We start from the raw sequence: 17424 nt of genomic DNA, 5'->3' as shown, positions 1-17424 counted from the left end.
GCTGCTGGTACCAATACATATAATTATGCTTGTTGGTTTGCTTGCAATGAAGACCGACTGAACTCCCCTTCTCCACAATGAAGCTCGGTGACTACTGGATCTCTCCATCTGTGGGTCCTTTGAGAAGGAAAAAACACACTAAAAGATCTTGCTGATATAATCACATTAAACTTTTCTAATACTCAGCATATCAGCACCACAAGCATATACAGATAGTATGTCTCATAGCATCCTAGAGCTTAAAGAGACCACAAGAGCCATCTAGTCCAAACCCATGCCATGCAGGAAGACTCAATCCAAGCACACCCAGAAGATGGCCATCCAACCTCTGTTTCAAAACCTCCAAAGAAGGGGACTCCAACACAAGCCAAGGCAGCAGTGTGTTCCACTGTCAACCAGTTCTTACTCTCAGGAAATTCTTCCTAATGTTGAGGTGGAATCTCTTTTCCTGTAGTTTGAATCCGGTGCTCCATTCTCTGGAGCAAACAGGCTTGCTCCATCCTCAACATGACACCCTTTCAAATATTTGAACAGGGCTTTAATGTCCTTTCTCTGCTAAATCTATATAAAGAAGTCAATAATCCCCTCTTCACCTGCTGAGCCTTGCGCTGGCCACCCTGACACAGCACCAGAGGGAGGATCAGGCAGGAGGATGCCCAAAAACAAGAGTGACAGAGCCAACGGCTTCCTTCTCTCCCAGGATGACCAGACATCCACCTTTTCCTTTACATGTCCTCCATTTCAACCTTCTGCCTAGAAGTAATTCCAAAATGTACTTTCTGAGCATGGCTAAGAAGCATGAATTCACATTTATACGTGTTTTGATTTTGTCCTATATCTGTCTGTCTGTCTGTCTGTCTGTCTGTCTATCTCTATCTATCTATCTATCTGTCTATCTGTCTATCTATCTATCTATCTATCTATCTATCTATCTATCTATTTGGAGATCCTACATTTTGCAGTGTCTCATTCTTTTTTGTGTTTATGATATCTGGTCACCCTGTTCTCACCTGCTGAATCAAAAGATCTGAAGGCCTTCTTGGGTATTCTGGCATTAAGAGGTGCCTAGCCTAGATTTTTTTCTTTTTCACTCTTCCTTTGTATCTACTCTCTTTTCCTTCTGTTTTTGGATCCATTTTAGGCAAACAGAAGAGCTTTTTATTCTAATGAAATGACCTTCAATACTTCCCTGCTAAGACTTCCTGTCTTAGCTAAATACTCATCTGCAAACAGGAGAGAAACAGCCACACACCACACTATCTGTGTTTTCATCTCTGACAGTTTGCTTCTCAAACCGTCTTGGTGTTCTTTTATTTTGCAGACGACTCTAATGCTCCTATAGCAACAGGGGGAGGGGGCAGAAAACATCCCCCAACACATACAGAAATATACTGGCTTGAAGGCTCCTCCTGGTGGACCAAAAGTTCATCCTGCACTGTAAAACATACTGTATATTTTTGACTGTAAGTAGAACTCGAGTATAAGTCAAGGGCAGATTTGGGGACCAAAATTGTGGATTTTGATATGACCCATGAATAAGTCAAGGGTAAAACCTAGGAGCATGTAACAAAGGATCTAAAGCATGAAGCAAAGAAAAACAGTGTCAAAGTACTTACAAAATTCCAGCAAATACTGTTTGTAGTTTTTTGTGGGTTTTTGGGGCTATGTGGCCATGTTCTAGAAGAGTTTATTCCTGACGTTTCGCCAGCATCTGCGGCTGGCATCTTCAGAGAATACTGATTGTGCTCACCCTAAAGGTTGGATGGATGAGAGAGTAGAGGGGGGTTAGTGCTTGCAGGACAGATTACACTCGTGCCTTTCACCAGGGAATGGTTCCTTTTAAAAAAATAAATAAGAGTTAAAGTACAGTACTTACCTTGGCCCATAGATAAGTCTATTCAGGTTTTGGGGGTCAACTTTTTACTAAAAGTTCTAGACTTGTACACGAGTATCAACAGTACAGTATATTTAAGTACATTGTACAGTTGGCTCATGCTATTTGCTGGGGTTTGGTTCCAGGACCTCCCACGGATACCAAAATCTGTGGATGCTCAAGTCCCATTAAATGCAATGGCATAGTGAAATGGTGTCCCTTATATCAAATGGCAAAAATTAAGGTTTGTTTTTTTGGAATGTATACATTATTTGAATATTTTTAAGCCATGGATGGTGGAATCCATGGATAAAGAATCCATGCATATGGAGGGCTGACTGTACAAGAATACTTCACACCTCATGGATGGGATGTGTTCGCACACAGAGAAATAACCTCCAATCAAGAGCCAGTAAGTGTCATCTCAGAGTCATGCTTCACCTTTAGAAGTGTAGCAAGAGTGGAGTTCAATAAGGCCTTCTCATTTGCTCACACGAAATGAGCACAAGAAGGCATTGGGACAGTGAGAAGGACCTCTCCAGATATCTGTGGAGTTCTAAGGGGCTCAGAAAGGGAATAATGGTCCCTCAAAAAAACTCTATCCAGGTCATTAATTCCAACTAATCAATTGTTAAATGGTAAGTCAGTATGTGTAGAGAGCCAGCAAGGTGTAATGGTCTGAGCATTGGACAACAAATTTGGAAACCAGGGTTTAAATCCCTGCTCAGCCATAGAAAGCCACTAGGTGACCTTTTGCATGTCACACACTCTTAGCCTCAGAGGAAGGCAAAGGCAAACAACTTCTGAACAAATCTTGGCAAGACAACCCCAAGGCAGTTTCTTCTTAGGGTCACCAGAAATTGGGGAAAACTTGAAAGCACACAGAACTAATATTCAGCATATAGGTAAATGCCATTGGCTCCATGGCTCTACTCTAGTTGAAACAAACAATAGAATTCACACCTGAAATAAAACATTCTTATTTCTGATGATTAATCAGAATCTTATTAATCTTTTTTCTTATTTCTTCTGATTAATTATTTCTGAGGATTAATCTTATTTCTGATGGTTTCCATGCCATGCAGTGAAAAGGGGCTACCGTTGTTCAGTACCCAGCAAGAAAACCCCCACTTTTGTCTTCAATCAGTGAATCAGGTGGGAGATAAGAAGAGAGCTGGAAGTAGACCTTGCAGATGAAAATTGACATACGCTCCCCTTCCTGAGTCTTCTCATAGTGCAGTTTATGAAAAACATTATTCATGGCCAGTTGGCAACTTCACGTCATCATGTGATACTTTGCACAGTAAAGAAGTACAATACATCTGCTTGCATGTCAGCAGAAGACAACATTGTGCATGGGAGGATAGTTATGGGCTGGAATAGAATGACTAGCCATGATGGTTGGGAGACTCTGGGAGTTACATTCCAAAAATTAATGTTTCAAATTCTCATTTAGAGTTCAAAATTTTGCAGTGGAATTCTAAACCTGTTGCTGACAGATAAAAGAGCTTTCACTTTTTACAGTCCTAAGTCCTAAATAGTTTTGTTCTTGTGGTTTGGTGCCTTCAAGTTGTTTCCGACTTATAGCAACCCTTAGGCAGCCTTATCATGGGGTTTTCTTGGCCAGCTTTTTCAAAGCGGATTTGCCATTGCCATCCTTTGAGGCTGAAAGAGTGTGACTTGCCCAAGGTCACCCAGTGGGTTTCCATGACCAAGCTAGGATTCGGACCCTGCTCTCCAGAGTCACTGTCCAAAAACCAAGCTACAACACCATGCTGGCTCTTTTACTTTATTATTGCATCTGTATTGTTTGACAGGGGTTAAGAATTCTACTATGGATCACCCCTTTTTCTTCTTTTGGCACATGGGAGCTGCAACCAAACCACATCTGGAAAGTCACACATTCCCCATCTTCTCAGTCTAAACAGAAAGAAGTACAGTCAATTTCTTCCAGAACGTCTGTGAGGTTTTTCAGAGCATTGTTGCTGAGACCATAAACAGAACAACAGGTACTCAGAAATAATGCATTTCTTTAATTTATGTGCTTAAAACCACTTTGCAGGATGTATAGATCGGACTGCTTGGATCTTGGAAGCAATGAGTAGAATTTGCCAACTGTAGCCCTGGCAGCTGTAAACAATACCTGAATGCAACAAAAAGTTAACCTTTGTTTGGATAGTAAACAGAAGGTTTGAGCATTCTTTATTAAAACTGCAAGATCTGATGGGGGATTGTGGTGATACAGTGATCTCAGAGGCAACTGCTGTGTTTCCCATCCTCTTTGGAAACATTACTCAGTAGACAATTGATGTTCATTGGTGTGTATTTGTGGTTGAGAAAAGGTGGAGGCAGGGCTACTCCAACGTTCATGTGCAGCTTTAGGCAAGAAGTGCTCGCTGTGCCTTTACTGGCTACACAGAAATACACTGCAGCCTTTCCTGGGGGGACAAACAAGGATGCATGAGTCACATTTGGCCTCTCGATTCTGTAGGTGGTCATGGTCATCTGTGGATCATTTCCTTGGACAGAGTAGCCAACTAACTGCAGCTGTGTCTCTGCACTGTTGCTCTCCTGTTTATACCATAGGATGGTAAAGTAGGAGTTGTCATCGTGATTGCAGTCAAGGCTTGGCTCAATTCCCATCTGGATGATTTTGAATCGTTCCTTCTGTGTCACAGTCACCCCACTGCAGAAACCTGCAAATATGTGAATAAAGGTCCGTAAGAGGGAAACTTGCTCCTATTAAAGTTAGATTACACATATGCCACTCTCACTCCCATTCAATTCCATAGAGGTGTTGGTACCTAATGTTTTGCTTTTCCTTCATCAGAGTGATTCCCAAAAAATGTTATAAGCTGGTGGAAGGAGGAGAGGTGAAGGTCTCTTTCCAGTCCATTCCTTTATTACAGTCAGCCTGCTGTATCCACTGATTCTTTGTCCATGGATTCAAGCACCCATGGCTTGCAAATATTTTTAAAATACATACATTCCAAAAAAGAAACCTTGATTTTGCCATTTCATATAAGGGACACCAGTTTACTCTGCCATTATATTTCATGGGCCTTGAGCATCCGTGGATTTTGATATCCACAAGTGGACCTAGAACCAAACCCCAGCAAATACGAAGGGCCCATTGTACTTTGATTCCAGAAGTTCTACCCACTGACTCACCCCGCAGTATTTCCCAACCTTCAAAATATCCTTAGTAAACCCATCCTGCCCATGAGAGAGATTCTTACCTGCCAATAGCTGCAAGCACACTAAGACACTCACCACATCCCACCACATCATCTCTGTGGCAGAAACATAAAGAATAAGGGAACTGATGCACCCAAGTCTTGGAGCAGAGCATCTCATAAACAAAGACATCTCACTGGAACACTTCCTTAGTGGGAGGTACAAACTCTGAGGTCTTCAAACTGATAAGGCAGGCAGAGCTGCTGGGGGCTTGCAGAGCTCAATTCTGTTTATGCAAATATCATATAATATTATTACATTTATTATACACAGGTAAGTTATTGCTTGCCCTTGGTTAGACTCTCATGAACAATCAGCAGAACCAAACTTAGTTATTACAGTGGGCCCTTGGTATCCACTTGGGTTTAGTTCCAGGATCCCCCATGGATACGTAAATCCGTGGATACTCAAATTCCATTAAATAGAATGGCATAGTAAAATGGTATCCCTTATATAAAATGACAAAATCAAGCTTTGTTTTTTGGAATGTTATTTACTTATTTTTGGATATTTTCAAACCGTGGATAGTTGAATCCATGGATAAAGAATCCATGGATGCTGAGGGCCGACTGTACATAGGTTTAAATAAATGAAGGAAAGCAGGCACACCATTCAGGAACCTTTGGTTGAAAAGTGGGAACAATTTTTGAGGAATAAAGTATAAAGTTTATAAAGGAATAAAGTTTCTGACTGCATTTCATCTTTCAGTTCAAATGAAATTCAGTGGCAGCTCTATGCAGAATTTCAGGCAAACAACTGTTCTCCTTGGTTGCACACTATGGGAGAGCCCTAGAAATATATTGGCTTGTTCTGCTCCATCATCCTTTCCCAAAGCTAGACCACCAAGGCACAAACTTTCCTTGCCTTGCCTACCAGAAGAAGGGGGCATAATGGAGGGAGAGAAAATGACAGAGTTCTTCCCCAAAACAGGAATTATGAGGTTGCTCTGAAAACAAGGGGCAGGGAACAAAAACAAACAGAACAAAGGGCGAGTGCAGTTGTATGTACTTGGCTTCACTTGGAGGGATGTTGAAGACTGGGAATTTGGGTCAGACAGAAAGGTCTTTACTGCAAAGGAGGGTCTTAACAAGGAATTCCAAGGAATCTAAGGTAAGTGTCTGTTGTGTTTAGGAGGAAGGCCTCTCTATTTAGAACGACATTTCAAACATATGTACTTGTGAAGAAAACATATGAACCAGTTAAAATTAAGATCACATTTCTCAAGCCCACACTATTATGAGATGCAAGAGTGGGGAGAGACGGGAATTAAAAATAGCCCAAAACTATAACCAAAGATTGACTCTGGTTACTTTTTATATTTTGTGTATTTTGTGATTAATAAACGATATGACACTTTGCTTTTCCACCTGTTGTTGATACAGACCCAAGTAACGATTTTCAAGTTTTCCATTGTGTATCTTGTGTGCAGTCCTTGGGATGGAGATAAAAGTCTCTCCCAGAGGATAAATATAGACAATTCCTTCAGTTGTTTTCTGGTTAGGCAGAAGAAACCATGAAGTCCATTTTACTCTTAGCTTTCTTGGGAGTGGCTTGTAAGTCTGTGTTTCTTCTCAAAGTTGCTCTGTAGACAACAGTCCTACTGTAAGGCCCATGCTTCTCTTCAGACTAAGAGGACAACATTTCTCTGTGTGTGTGTGTGTGTGTGTGTGTGTGTGTGTGTGTGTGGTGGTGGTGGCAGCAATAACGCTCAGATGAAGTATTTGGAATAGCTGAATTTTTGAAATTGGGTGGGATGTATGTGTTTGATTTTCAACAGCCTCTGGAGAAAGCCATCTCAGAACTTCAATTCACACAGTGAAAGGGCTCAAAGGTATCACTAGGGTGGTGTAGGGAGTCTGAATCACACCAGGTGAGACCATTGCCCCTCGAACATCTGCCTTTGGGCAGAAATGGGGTGTGCCATTCATCTGTTTCCCGTTAAAATGCTGAAGAGATTATGTAAGTGGGGTGAGGCTCAGTGGGGAGGAGAAAGGAGAGGTGTGTGTGTGTGTGTGTGTGTATATATATATATATATATAATTTAAAAATATATTTTTACATTTTCTTTAGAAACATCGCATCTTTCCAAATTTTTACTTCAGCCACATGAAACTATGTGTATGTAAATGCATTTAGGCTCTGCGTGTGATATTGTAATTTAAAGGTATAATTTTAATTTTGCTAGTTGTTTCACAACTATTACCATGATATTCAGGGATATACAGGAATTACGATGATGAAGTAACATTAGTACAAAAAGCATTGTTAATTATTCTGTATGGTATGGTAATGGTATGGTAATGGTCAATGGGGGGGTGTGACACCATGAGTTACCACACCGGGTGATGCCAACCCTAGTGATGCCACTGGAAGGACTACTTTTCAGTAATCCAGCCCAGTATTCCCAGCAGGCATGGCTAGAAGCCATGCTGGCTGGGGGACAATAAGAGTTCCAGCCCCAAATATGACTTTTCTAGGCTCTGATGCAGCCACATTTTGGGGACAAAATCCTCCTGGGGGTGCAGTGAACCACTTTGCAATCGATTTAGAGTGGTAAGTGGCATTTTAAAATAAAACTATAAAAATGACTTCTAAGTCTAGCTCTGGTTCCTGGTATCTCTGCCCATGGCATCAGATGAAGCATTTATGACATATATGAATGAGACTTTTGAACTCATGTTTGACCTTCTGTACAATGCATTAACCTGAAGGTGGAGGTTTAGCTAGAAGGAGAAAAAAGGGAACAAAAAGAAGAGAAGGAAGAGGAAGTGGAAGGGAAAGTGAGGGAGAAAGTAAAGGAGAAAGTATTAGGAAAGTGAAAGAAGAGAAAATAAAAACTTGGAAGAACAATGCTGAACTCAAGGAAGATCTAGGAACTGATAAGAAAGATAGTAAATATATATAAGGAAAAGTACATTAAGAATAAACAACAATGATATAAACAAATACAATTATCACAAACTCACAACATGGCCAAAATATTAGTGGATAGCAAACACACACAAGAGGAAAAGAAGAGAAACATAAAAAATTAAAATAGTAAGGTTTTTATGTAATAGAAGGGATAACATTATCTCTGTATAAAACTTTATATAATTTAAGTTGTTAATATCACATTAGAACACATCAGGGAATAAGTAGAGGGCATATTGTTCAAGAGAAATTCAGTTTTATTTAAATGATGTACTAATTGGGAGTTTATACCAAGAGATGATCCACTTATATTTGCTTTCAATATGTGTTACATTTTACTTTGGAGAATAATTATAAATATATATATATTTAATAACCTGAAGGTAGAAGGTGGCATGTATTCATAAAACAGCTACCAGTTCAGCATATGGATACCAGAAACACCAAATATAGAATTCTCTGTCTTTTTCTTTATCTTTCCCCTAGTTGCCTTCCCCATTGATGATTCTGATGATGATAAGATTGTGGGAGGATACACCTGCCAGAAGAATGCAGTCCCCTATCAAGTCTCACTGAATTCTGGATACCATTTCTGTGGGGGTTCCCTCATCAACAACCAGTGGGTGCTGTCCGCTGCTCACTGCTATAAATCGTAAGTTAAAATATGTTTCTCATTCTGACTATTGCAGAAGCACTATTGCTAAAATGAGCAAGACACTTACCCTGCATTCCACAATGGAAATGGAAATCAACATCATTTGCAGTATCCAGCATGTGCTAATGAAGATGTCTGGGTTGTTTCAGAATGTGTTTTTGTTTCTTTATTTAAACAATTATTACCTAACAGAGAGCCTGCATGGTGTCATAGTTGGTGCTGGACTAGGACTCAAATCCCCACTCATCCATGGAAACTCACTGGGTAACTTTAGTCACATTCTCTCATCATCAGAGGAAGGCAATGGCAAACAAATCCTGCCAAGAAAACCCCATGATAGGATCACCTTAGGCCGGGGCATAATAAGTCAGAAATGACTTTTAGGCACACACCAACAACAACAGCAACAAATTACCTAAAGAGTACTCAAAGCTAATTTGCAATGGAGCCAGCATTTGTCAATGACCAAGCCACTTTGGGCAATGGGATGCTCCCAAGAGCAGCTATAGCAGTGGGATTCATGTTCTTGTGTGCCTTCAATCGACTTATGGTGACCCTGGGGAGAACCTGTCATGGGGTTTCTTAGCAAGATGTGTTCAGAGGAGGTCTGCCATTGCCTACCCCTGAGGCTGAGAGAATGTGACTTGCCCAAGGTCACTCAATGGGTTTCATGGCCAAGCTGGGAACTGAGTGGGGATTTGAACCCTGGTTCTCAGTTCAACACCCAAACCGCTACATCGTGCTGGGAGAGCAGGTGACACCTAAGGCTTTGGGATTATGGGTGTTCCAAATTGTTTTGATAGTAATGAGGCTGTTTCAGAGTGTTCTTGTTCCTTCTCTTATCCCAGACGCATCCAAGTGAGACTTGGGGAATACAGTTTGACCTTAAATGATGGCTCTGAGCAGTACATTAACTCAGCCAAAGTCATCCGTCACCCCAACTACAACTCCCGGCTCTTGGACAACGACATCATGCTAATCAAGCTGTCCGCACCAGCCACCCTCAATAGCCGAGTCAAATCTGTCTCTCTACCCACCAGCTGTGTGACTGCCGGGACACAGTGTCTCATCTCTGGTTGGGGCAACACACTCAGCAGTGGCAGTAAGTCCTCTTTCTGTTTTTGTCAAAGTGTGATACATGCGAACAGGTAAAATAACTGTTCCTCAAAAACTTAAAATCCCAGGAGGGCACCCACGAATTGTATTTATTGGAGAAATTAAAAATTTTGGCTCAATAATTTAGCAGCAAGAGGGCCAGGGTAACTCTAGCCAAGACACAAGCTTATGTTTGCCAGTTCTGAAAAACTAGAACTCCAGAGTACATATGACTTGCCCAAGGTCACCTAGGAGTTTATCACACTGGGGCTAATTTTGGCATTAAAGAGAGATTAAATCACATTTAAAGCATCCTGCAAATAAAGCAAAAATGACGAGTAACCACACGAATGATTATCAATTGCAACTGCACAAATAAATGTGTTGTCACTCAAATCCTGCAAGTAAAAAGATGTGCACTAATGCTTCTTTGTGACCACTTTAGTGGCAGGTTTTGTACAACATGGTGTGAAATTGTTTCTTGTAATTACACAATTTTTCCAGGATATTCACAGGATAAATTCCCTGTCTCCTTTATGTGATAAACTCCCCAGTGAGTTTCATGGTCAAGTTGGGAATTAACCCCTGGTCTCCAGAGTTGTATGCTCAAACCACTATGCCACATTGGCTCTCAGGAGAAGTCTATTCACACAATAACAGAACAAGGAAGTTCTAAGGGAAAAAATGAGAGAGAAAGTGCTTTGAGGTTGGAAGACTGATTCATCATGGTCAAATGCCAATTTGCTGGATGGGGAAAGGAATATTATCAGTTAGACAAGCTCAAAACCTCTTCAGGCAGGGTGACCAAATGTCATAACTGCAAAGAAGGACAAGGCACTGTAAAATGTAGGAGAATCAAGAAAAATGTAGGACCTTACAAAATATGTCAGAAAGAACTTGAAGGCACACAACAACATGTCTAAAGTGCTGGACTTAGAACAAAGAGACCCAGTTTCTGTTGGGTCATAGAATATACCCTATGTCCTTGGACCATCATTGTAGGGTGACCTCCTGCAGAGGAGGACAAGGCACTAAAAATTTAGGACAATCAAAAAAATTGTAGGCCATTACCAAACAAAAGCTAAAAACACTCATCTAGATATAAATTGATGCTTCTTAGTCTTACTCAGAATGGAGGACCTTTTGGAATTCCTCAACAGAAAGATGAAATGGAGGACATATCCTGAAAAAGGAGGAGTTTTTGTCATCCTCTCCTCAGTTGAGGGAAACAATCCCTCATGCAGGACCTAGCTCAATCCTGCAAGTCAAATTGTGGAACAGAGTGCTAATAGCTGCTATGGGAAAATTGAAAGAGAGAAGTAGCAGAAAGAGAAATATGTAAGGATACCCCAGTGCTCATTGCATCTCCTCTCCAAATCATCCCCTCCCAATAGTTCTCTTTTTTGTCTTCCTAAGAAGAGAACATAGAGTTTGTTAGAGACATTTGCATATCTAACAATGTGTACTTTTGGAAATAACTCAAATGAAAACAAAAAATATTTTCAGAATTAATACCACATTGTTATTCTCTTTGTTTTTCATTTGCTGTAGCTAACTATCCTGACACTCTGCAGTGCCTGGATGCTCCTGTCCTTTCTTCCAGTAAGTGCAGTCAGGCTTATCCAGGGCAAATCACCAGCAATATGATTTGTATAGGATTTTTGGAAGGCGGCAAAGACTCTTGCCAGGTAAGTCTGTCCATCTTTCTGTCTGCCTGCCTGAATTCTCTGTCCCTCAGTCTTCTTCTGCCTCCTCCCAGTACAGTGTTTTTCAGTTAAGCAGCACAGCAATTTCAAAAGAGTTCCTTTCATCTCCCACTTTCTCACTTTGTCCTCAGTTTGCTTCAGTTGCTGCAAACAGAGTGCAAAAGTGGTTTACACTCAACTCACTCAGAAGGAAGAAGAGAGAAGGAGACAGAATTTTCCCTTCCCTGTAGGTTCAGGCAAAAGGAAAGAGCTGCAGCCCCCCCCCCTCCATCTTCTGTGGTCTACCTCATTAATAACTCTTGCTGTCCTGACCACACTCTGATTTTACTTGGCCAAGTGTGTCCCAGTTTTCATCTGTAAAATGGTGGAGGGTATGCAAGAGACAGGATTCAATAAAAGTTGTTATTGGTATGAGTTAATAAGCCATGGCCCTGAGTTTGTAAGATCTGAGCAAGTATTTTAAAAAATAAGAACTCTTGTAGATCTTTTATTCATAAGGTCTCAACAAGTCTAAGTTGGCATGATAGTTCATGACAACAACAGTGTAACAGAAAATATTACAAGAGCATTCTTTGGTGTGGTACAGTAGTGCAGTGGGCCTTTGGTATCTACTGGGGTTTGGTTCCAGAACCCCATGGATACCAAAATCTATGGATGCTCAAGTAGCATTAAATACAATTGTATAATAAAATGGTGTCCCTTGTATAAAATGGCTACATCGAGGTTTGCTTTTTGGATTTTTTCGCAGGGAGACTCTGGTGGTCCTGTGGTCTGCAACGGACAGCTCCAGGGAATTGTCTCCTGGGGCCTTGGATGCGCCCAGAGGGGCTATCCTGGAGTCTACACCAAGGTTTGTAACTACATCTCATGGATTGAAAGTACCATGAAGTCCAACTGATCAAAGCTTCCCATTTTGAAATACTCTTCTTGCACACAAGGCAGGTATGCCAGCAAGTTCAAACTTAAGGACTTAACACATGAAAATAAAACTATGATTCCTGCAAAGTGATGTCTGGTGATTGTTTTTTGTGCTTTCTATGCTGGGAGGGGGCGGAGTGGATTTTGTTCTGTTTTGTTTTGTTTTGGCCTCTCTGAGTTTTATTTATTCTGGTGATTAACTGCTAACCCTTTGTGGCTTAAGGCTGTCATCTTGAAGCACCTTTCATCTCCAAAAGAGAAATAGAGGGCAATATACCCTTACATAGAAAAGATCTCTAAATCAACTGACAAGAAAGACTAACAAGGAAATTCTGGTACTTATGAAAACTTCTTTAACAATAATGCAAAAAATATATATTAAATTCATAAATTGCATATGTTTACTCCAATAGTACATTTTGAACCACCCAGTGGAATAATAAAACCATGTAAACCATCTAGAAAATAATCATACAGCAAAAATATTTTTAAAGTAACCATAATGTAAGGCATCCCATCCCTAAAAATTTTCAAATATATATACACCATCAAGGGAACAATCATACAGTATATGAGTAAGGCATAACATCCAATAATTCAAATATAAGTCAATTTAAAGACGATTTAAAGTTCATGAAGCTTTTGATTTAAAGTTTTTTTTTTCATGACAGACTGGTCCTAATTGCTGGGGGTTTTTTTTAATAAAGTAATTTTATTGTAGAAGATCAGTCAAGACAATATACATGAATTAAATAAGAACAAACTTGGCAATCTCACTAACAAACAACAAGTTTTACAGAACATAAAACCTGAGGAGACTATGACTTGAAAGTGTCTTGGAATTTATTATTGATGGTCACACTCTCTCAGCCTCAAAAGATGACAATGCCAAATCCCCTCTGAAGAACCTTGCCAAGAAAACCGCATCTTAAGGTCACCATAAATTAGAAACAACTTGAAGGCACTCAACAACAAAGAGAACCTAGGCGACTGTTTCTTCTGGAACCCCAGAATACAAACATGTTGTCTAATCTGGAACTCTACCTCTTAAACCTGGGGTCAGAACTCCTCTTTGGTTTGGAATGCTAGAATTGGTCTCAAAGCCTGAATGCACTACAGTGCATTCAGCTGGGGGAAAATGTTAAGCTAGAGCCTTGACCTGTCTTGTTCTTAAGAAAGTAGCTACTCTTTAGGAGTTGGTTTGCAATTAGTTTTGAAGGATGACAATGACAATGATATCCAGTCACTGTTTAGTGATATTGTGTATATATATCAGCCCTTAATACAAGTAAGGATGCGAACATTGCTCTGTCTTATTTTTGTTGTGTTTTCACAACACCAGCATTCTTATCTTGTCCTAGTTCTGGTAAAGTTTACAACACTTTTAAAAATAAAACTCTCATAGAAAATTGGAGAGGTCAGTATTTTTTTCATAATGCATTTTGGTACATGTTTTTACTTAGGCCCAAAACAGACTGGCCAAAAGAGCCGTGTCAGCGCCAAAATTAGGGTTCCAGAGTGTGCGGCAACCGCACACTCTGGAACCCTAATACGTATGGATGGCTGCATCTGTACGTGGCACCGTCCATATGTGTCACACATGCATGACGCAAGTGTGGTGCCACGTCCACACTACCAGGCACTGTGCTTGCATCTTGGATGCATCACAGTGCACCAATGACACACTGGTGACGTTGTCCCAGCATGCCAAAAAGAACCCAGGTTTTCTGGGTTCTTTTTGGTCTGTAGGGACGCTGTGCAGTTTGGCTGCTGCTCCGTCCCTCCAGAGGGAAACTGGGAGCCTCCCGCCCATGCCTTTGGGGCGGTCTGGATTGCCCCTTGCTTAGACATCTTTAAATGATTTTCCCATTGGCAAAACCTATCTGTTCACAATATCCAAAATATATGTGCTTTATTCTATTGCAAATGCCAGGAGACACAAAACTGGCTTTTTTGTAGGAGGTTTATATCCCTAGGATGTTTATGACCTGTGTTTGTACAGCATTGCCCCCTACTGGAAATGATCCGGTAAAGAACCTGATCAAAATTTCTATATTCATACATTAACAGATATGGAAGGTCCCTACTGGGCAAATCACACACTCTCACCCTCAGAGGAAGGTAATGTCAAACCTCTCAGAACAAATCTTGGTAAGAAAACCCCATGATAGGGTCACCATAATTCAGAAATGACTTGGAGGTACAACAAAAGCAACAACACTCTCTCAGCAACAACTCTCTCCAAGCTCCACTCACCAATTTTCTTAGTTCCTAAGACTTGTTGCACAGGGAAGGTAAGTTGGTCCCTTGGGATTCCAACCCCCTCTCCACTTTCCCTGTCCAGCAGTTTGCAAGTTGCATTCAACATCTTTATCAATGACTTGGATTGTGGAATAGAGGGTACGTGTCTGAAATTTGCAGATGACCCAAATTAGGAGGAGTAGCTAATTCTCCAGAGGAGAGGATCAAAATTCAAAATGACCTTAATAGATTAGAAAGCTGGGTCAAAACTAACAAAATGAATTTCAACAGGAAGAAATGTAAGGTACTGCACTTAGGCAGAAAAAATGAAATGCACAGATATAGGATGGGGGACACCTGGCGTGACAACAGTACATGTGCATGGAATCTGGGGTCATAGTAGACCACAAGGTGAACATGAGTCAACAGTATGCTGCAGCAACTAAAAAAGCCAGTGGGATTCTAGGCTGCATCAAATAGAAGTATAGTGTCTAGTTCAAAGGTGCCATTCCCACTGGGCAAAAAAAGCGGCTTATTTTGCTGCGATTCTGACTCGGATTCTGACTCGGATTCTGACTCAAATCTGACCCATCGTTATTAGAAACGGGTGCAAACAGACCCGGGTTATTTTTTACCCCTGTTTTCATTCCCATTGGTATTTTCCCTGTGGTAATTTGAAGTGGTTTATGTTGCTCCCCGTTCCCATTGCCCTTCCGGAACCTCTTTTCTTTAAAGCAGCTGTCAATCAAGCGCCTGAGCACTTGACGTCACAGCCAATCAGCTGCTTCGGCACTTTTCCCCTCTTGGAAAGGGAAAATGGAGACTCTATTCCCCTCAAATCTATTCTCTGGAAGAGAGAAGTAGCCACTATTCCTCCTAAACCCCTCTGCATCTAAGGCTATTCTGTGTCTTCCCATAGTACCTCTGGAAGAGAGAAAGAGCCACTATTCCTCCTAAATCCCTCTGCATCCAAGGCTATTCTGTGTCTTCCCATAGTTCCTCTGGAAGAGAGAAAGAGCCTCTATTCCCCCCAAATCCCTTTGCCTCCCCCATTGCTCCATGGGCTGTCTGGGGGGTGAGCAAGCAGGCATGTACTGCAAAGCCCATCTGCTGCTCAGGCGCTCAGAGGCGAAAAAAGAAAAAATAATAGTTTAAAATGGTGTTCAATGGGCCTCCTCACACGTTGGTCTATGAATGTGGAGCAGGGAGGAGGTTGCAGGAGGAGTAATGTGTTTACTGCATTTGGAGCTCAATGTAGCGCAATCGCCTTACCCTGCTTCCCAATCCACTGGGGGAAAGGCTATGCGAACGGAAGAAAATGGTGCTGGCGATGCAAAAAGAGAACAAAGAAGGTGACACCCCCAGGCCAGCCCCTTGAGCACTGCTCCTCCCATCCTCAAGATCCCGAATCAGACACCCTTTTGTTCCCATTCATTTGCCCCAAATCAGACTCAGGAGGCACAGGAAAACTCGCTTTAAAACCACTGTTTTTTAAAACCGATTTATCGACCTATAATTCGGGTTTTCCTAGATAAAATGAATCTCTGCCTGAGAATTCTAAATACCCCTCCTTAAAACTGCCAGTCCCAGAATGCAACAGGAGGCAGCTAGAGGAGTCAAAGTGGAATTGTAGCACTTTAAGAGTATAGTGTGATAAACATCATCTTCTCAACGTAGTGCGTCTGGTGGGCTGTCGCCTGGGGCTTTGGATGCTCTGTCCAGATCTATTGCGGAGCTGATTCAACAAGCAACTATGTCTAGTCAGTCTGCTGTTGAGGCTTCGCCTGTCCCTCCCTCTGGTCAGCCATTTAGACGCCATGTGGCCAGCTCATCTGTCCCTGTGTCACAGTTGTCGCTGAGTCAAGCTGCCAGCGTCGTGTCGCCTTCACAACCAGTCTTAGGTTGTGTGTCCAGCTCATCTAGTTCTTCTTCGTCGAGCTCGTCTTCTTCGTCTTCCGATGATGACGGTGACAGGGGACCATCTTCTGTGTCGGCGCGGCGAAAGGAAAAGAAGCGGAAATGCAAGGCCAAGAAAAGGAGGCGCAGATCCCATGGTGCCGGGGCGCGGCTGCCAGCGTCCGAAGGTGGCGATCATCCTTCTGTGCCAATCGGGAGGGAGGGTTTTTGGGTTGAGCACGCTTTGGTGCCGGGTTTGCCTCGCTGGGCCATTAAAAAGAGGGCTTGGCGTCCTGGACTTCAGGGTGTGTGGGTTGATTCTACTGCAGCTGATTACCCCATCTGCTCTCCGGGTGAGCGTCCACCTGGGGCACACTTGCCTAGGAAGGTCCGCAAGAATATCCTGCGGGGGTGTTATGTTGATGTCTTTTCCCTTCTCCAGCCGAAGGGTCAAGAGGCAGTTGCAGTGACTTTGACGAAGAAGTCCAAGCACGAGTCTAAGGTTGCTCCTGCAGATCATACCTTTGCTTACTGGTTAGAAGGTTTCACGGTCTTTAAGGCCGTTGTTTCTATGGCCTTCCCGGAACGTGCTTGGCACCTTGAAGTCATCTGTTGAATGTTCTTCGGGCAAAAGCCTTTGCGGGCGATGCGGCGGCCATCGCTTACGACGCTGCCTTCCGGCAGCATGCATCACAAAACTCGAGGGAGCGATGGGACTTGCTACATAACGAGATCTGGCTGCTAGAAGTGGGCACGCAAGCCAGATTTAAGGGCTCCCAAAAGGACAATGCAAAAAAGAGTTCTCGTATTTTACCATGTTGGGACTTTAATGCTGGGCGTTGTACGCGTGTTCAGTGTAAATATGACCATTGTTGTATGAATTGTAAAGG

At 41.9% G+C, this 17424-nt stretch overlaps 1 protein-coding gene and 1 gene segment (V, D, J or C); one reads left to right on the top strand and one right to left on the bottom strand.

Annotated features, from left to right (window-relative positions):
* Positions 1 to 17424, bottom strand: part of LOC149323382 (T cell receptor beta constant 1-like) — a 105822-nt gene that overhangs the window by 81060 nt on the left and 7338 nt on the right.
* On the top strand, positions 6624 to 12377 carry LOC149323383 (trypsin I-P38-like). The gene is made up of 5 exons (XM_089488874.1): positions 6624 to 6663; positions 8510 to 8675; positions 9527 to 9780; positions 11325 to 11461; positions 12228 to 12377. Exons 1-5 carry the CDS (start codon positions 6624 to 6626, stop codon positions 12375 to 12377), a joined length of 747 nt encoding a protein of 248 aa, XP_089345000.1.

This window comes from Sceloporus occidentalis, unplaced genomic scaffold, assembly GCF_023333645.1.
Source record: "Sceloporus occidentalis isolate IW3139 unplaced genomic scaffold, rSceOcc1.0.p SCAF_1, whole genome shotgun sequence".
NCBI classification, from domain to species: domain Eukaryota; kingdom Metazoa; phylum Chordata; class Lepidosauria; order Squamata; family Phrynosomatidae; genus Sceloporus; species Sceloporus occidentalis.
Note: the sequence above shows the minus strand (reverse complement) of the source record. Positions and strands in the feature narration are given on the sequence as shown.

Coding starts and splice junctions, on each gene's coding strand:
- LOC149323383 (XM_089488874.1), top strand. CDS start 6,624: ATGAAGTCCATTTTACTCTTAGCTTTCTTGGGAGTGGCTT. Junction 6,664..8,509: donor AGCTTTCTTGGGAGTGGCTT/GTAAGTCTGTGT, acceptor TCTTTCCCCTAG/TTGCCTTCCCCATTGATGAT. Junction 11,462..12,227: donor GCGGCAAAGACTCTTGCCAG/GTAAGTCTGTCC, acceptor ATTTTTTCGCAG/GGAGACTCTGGTGGTCCTGT.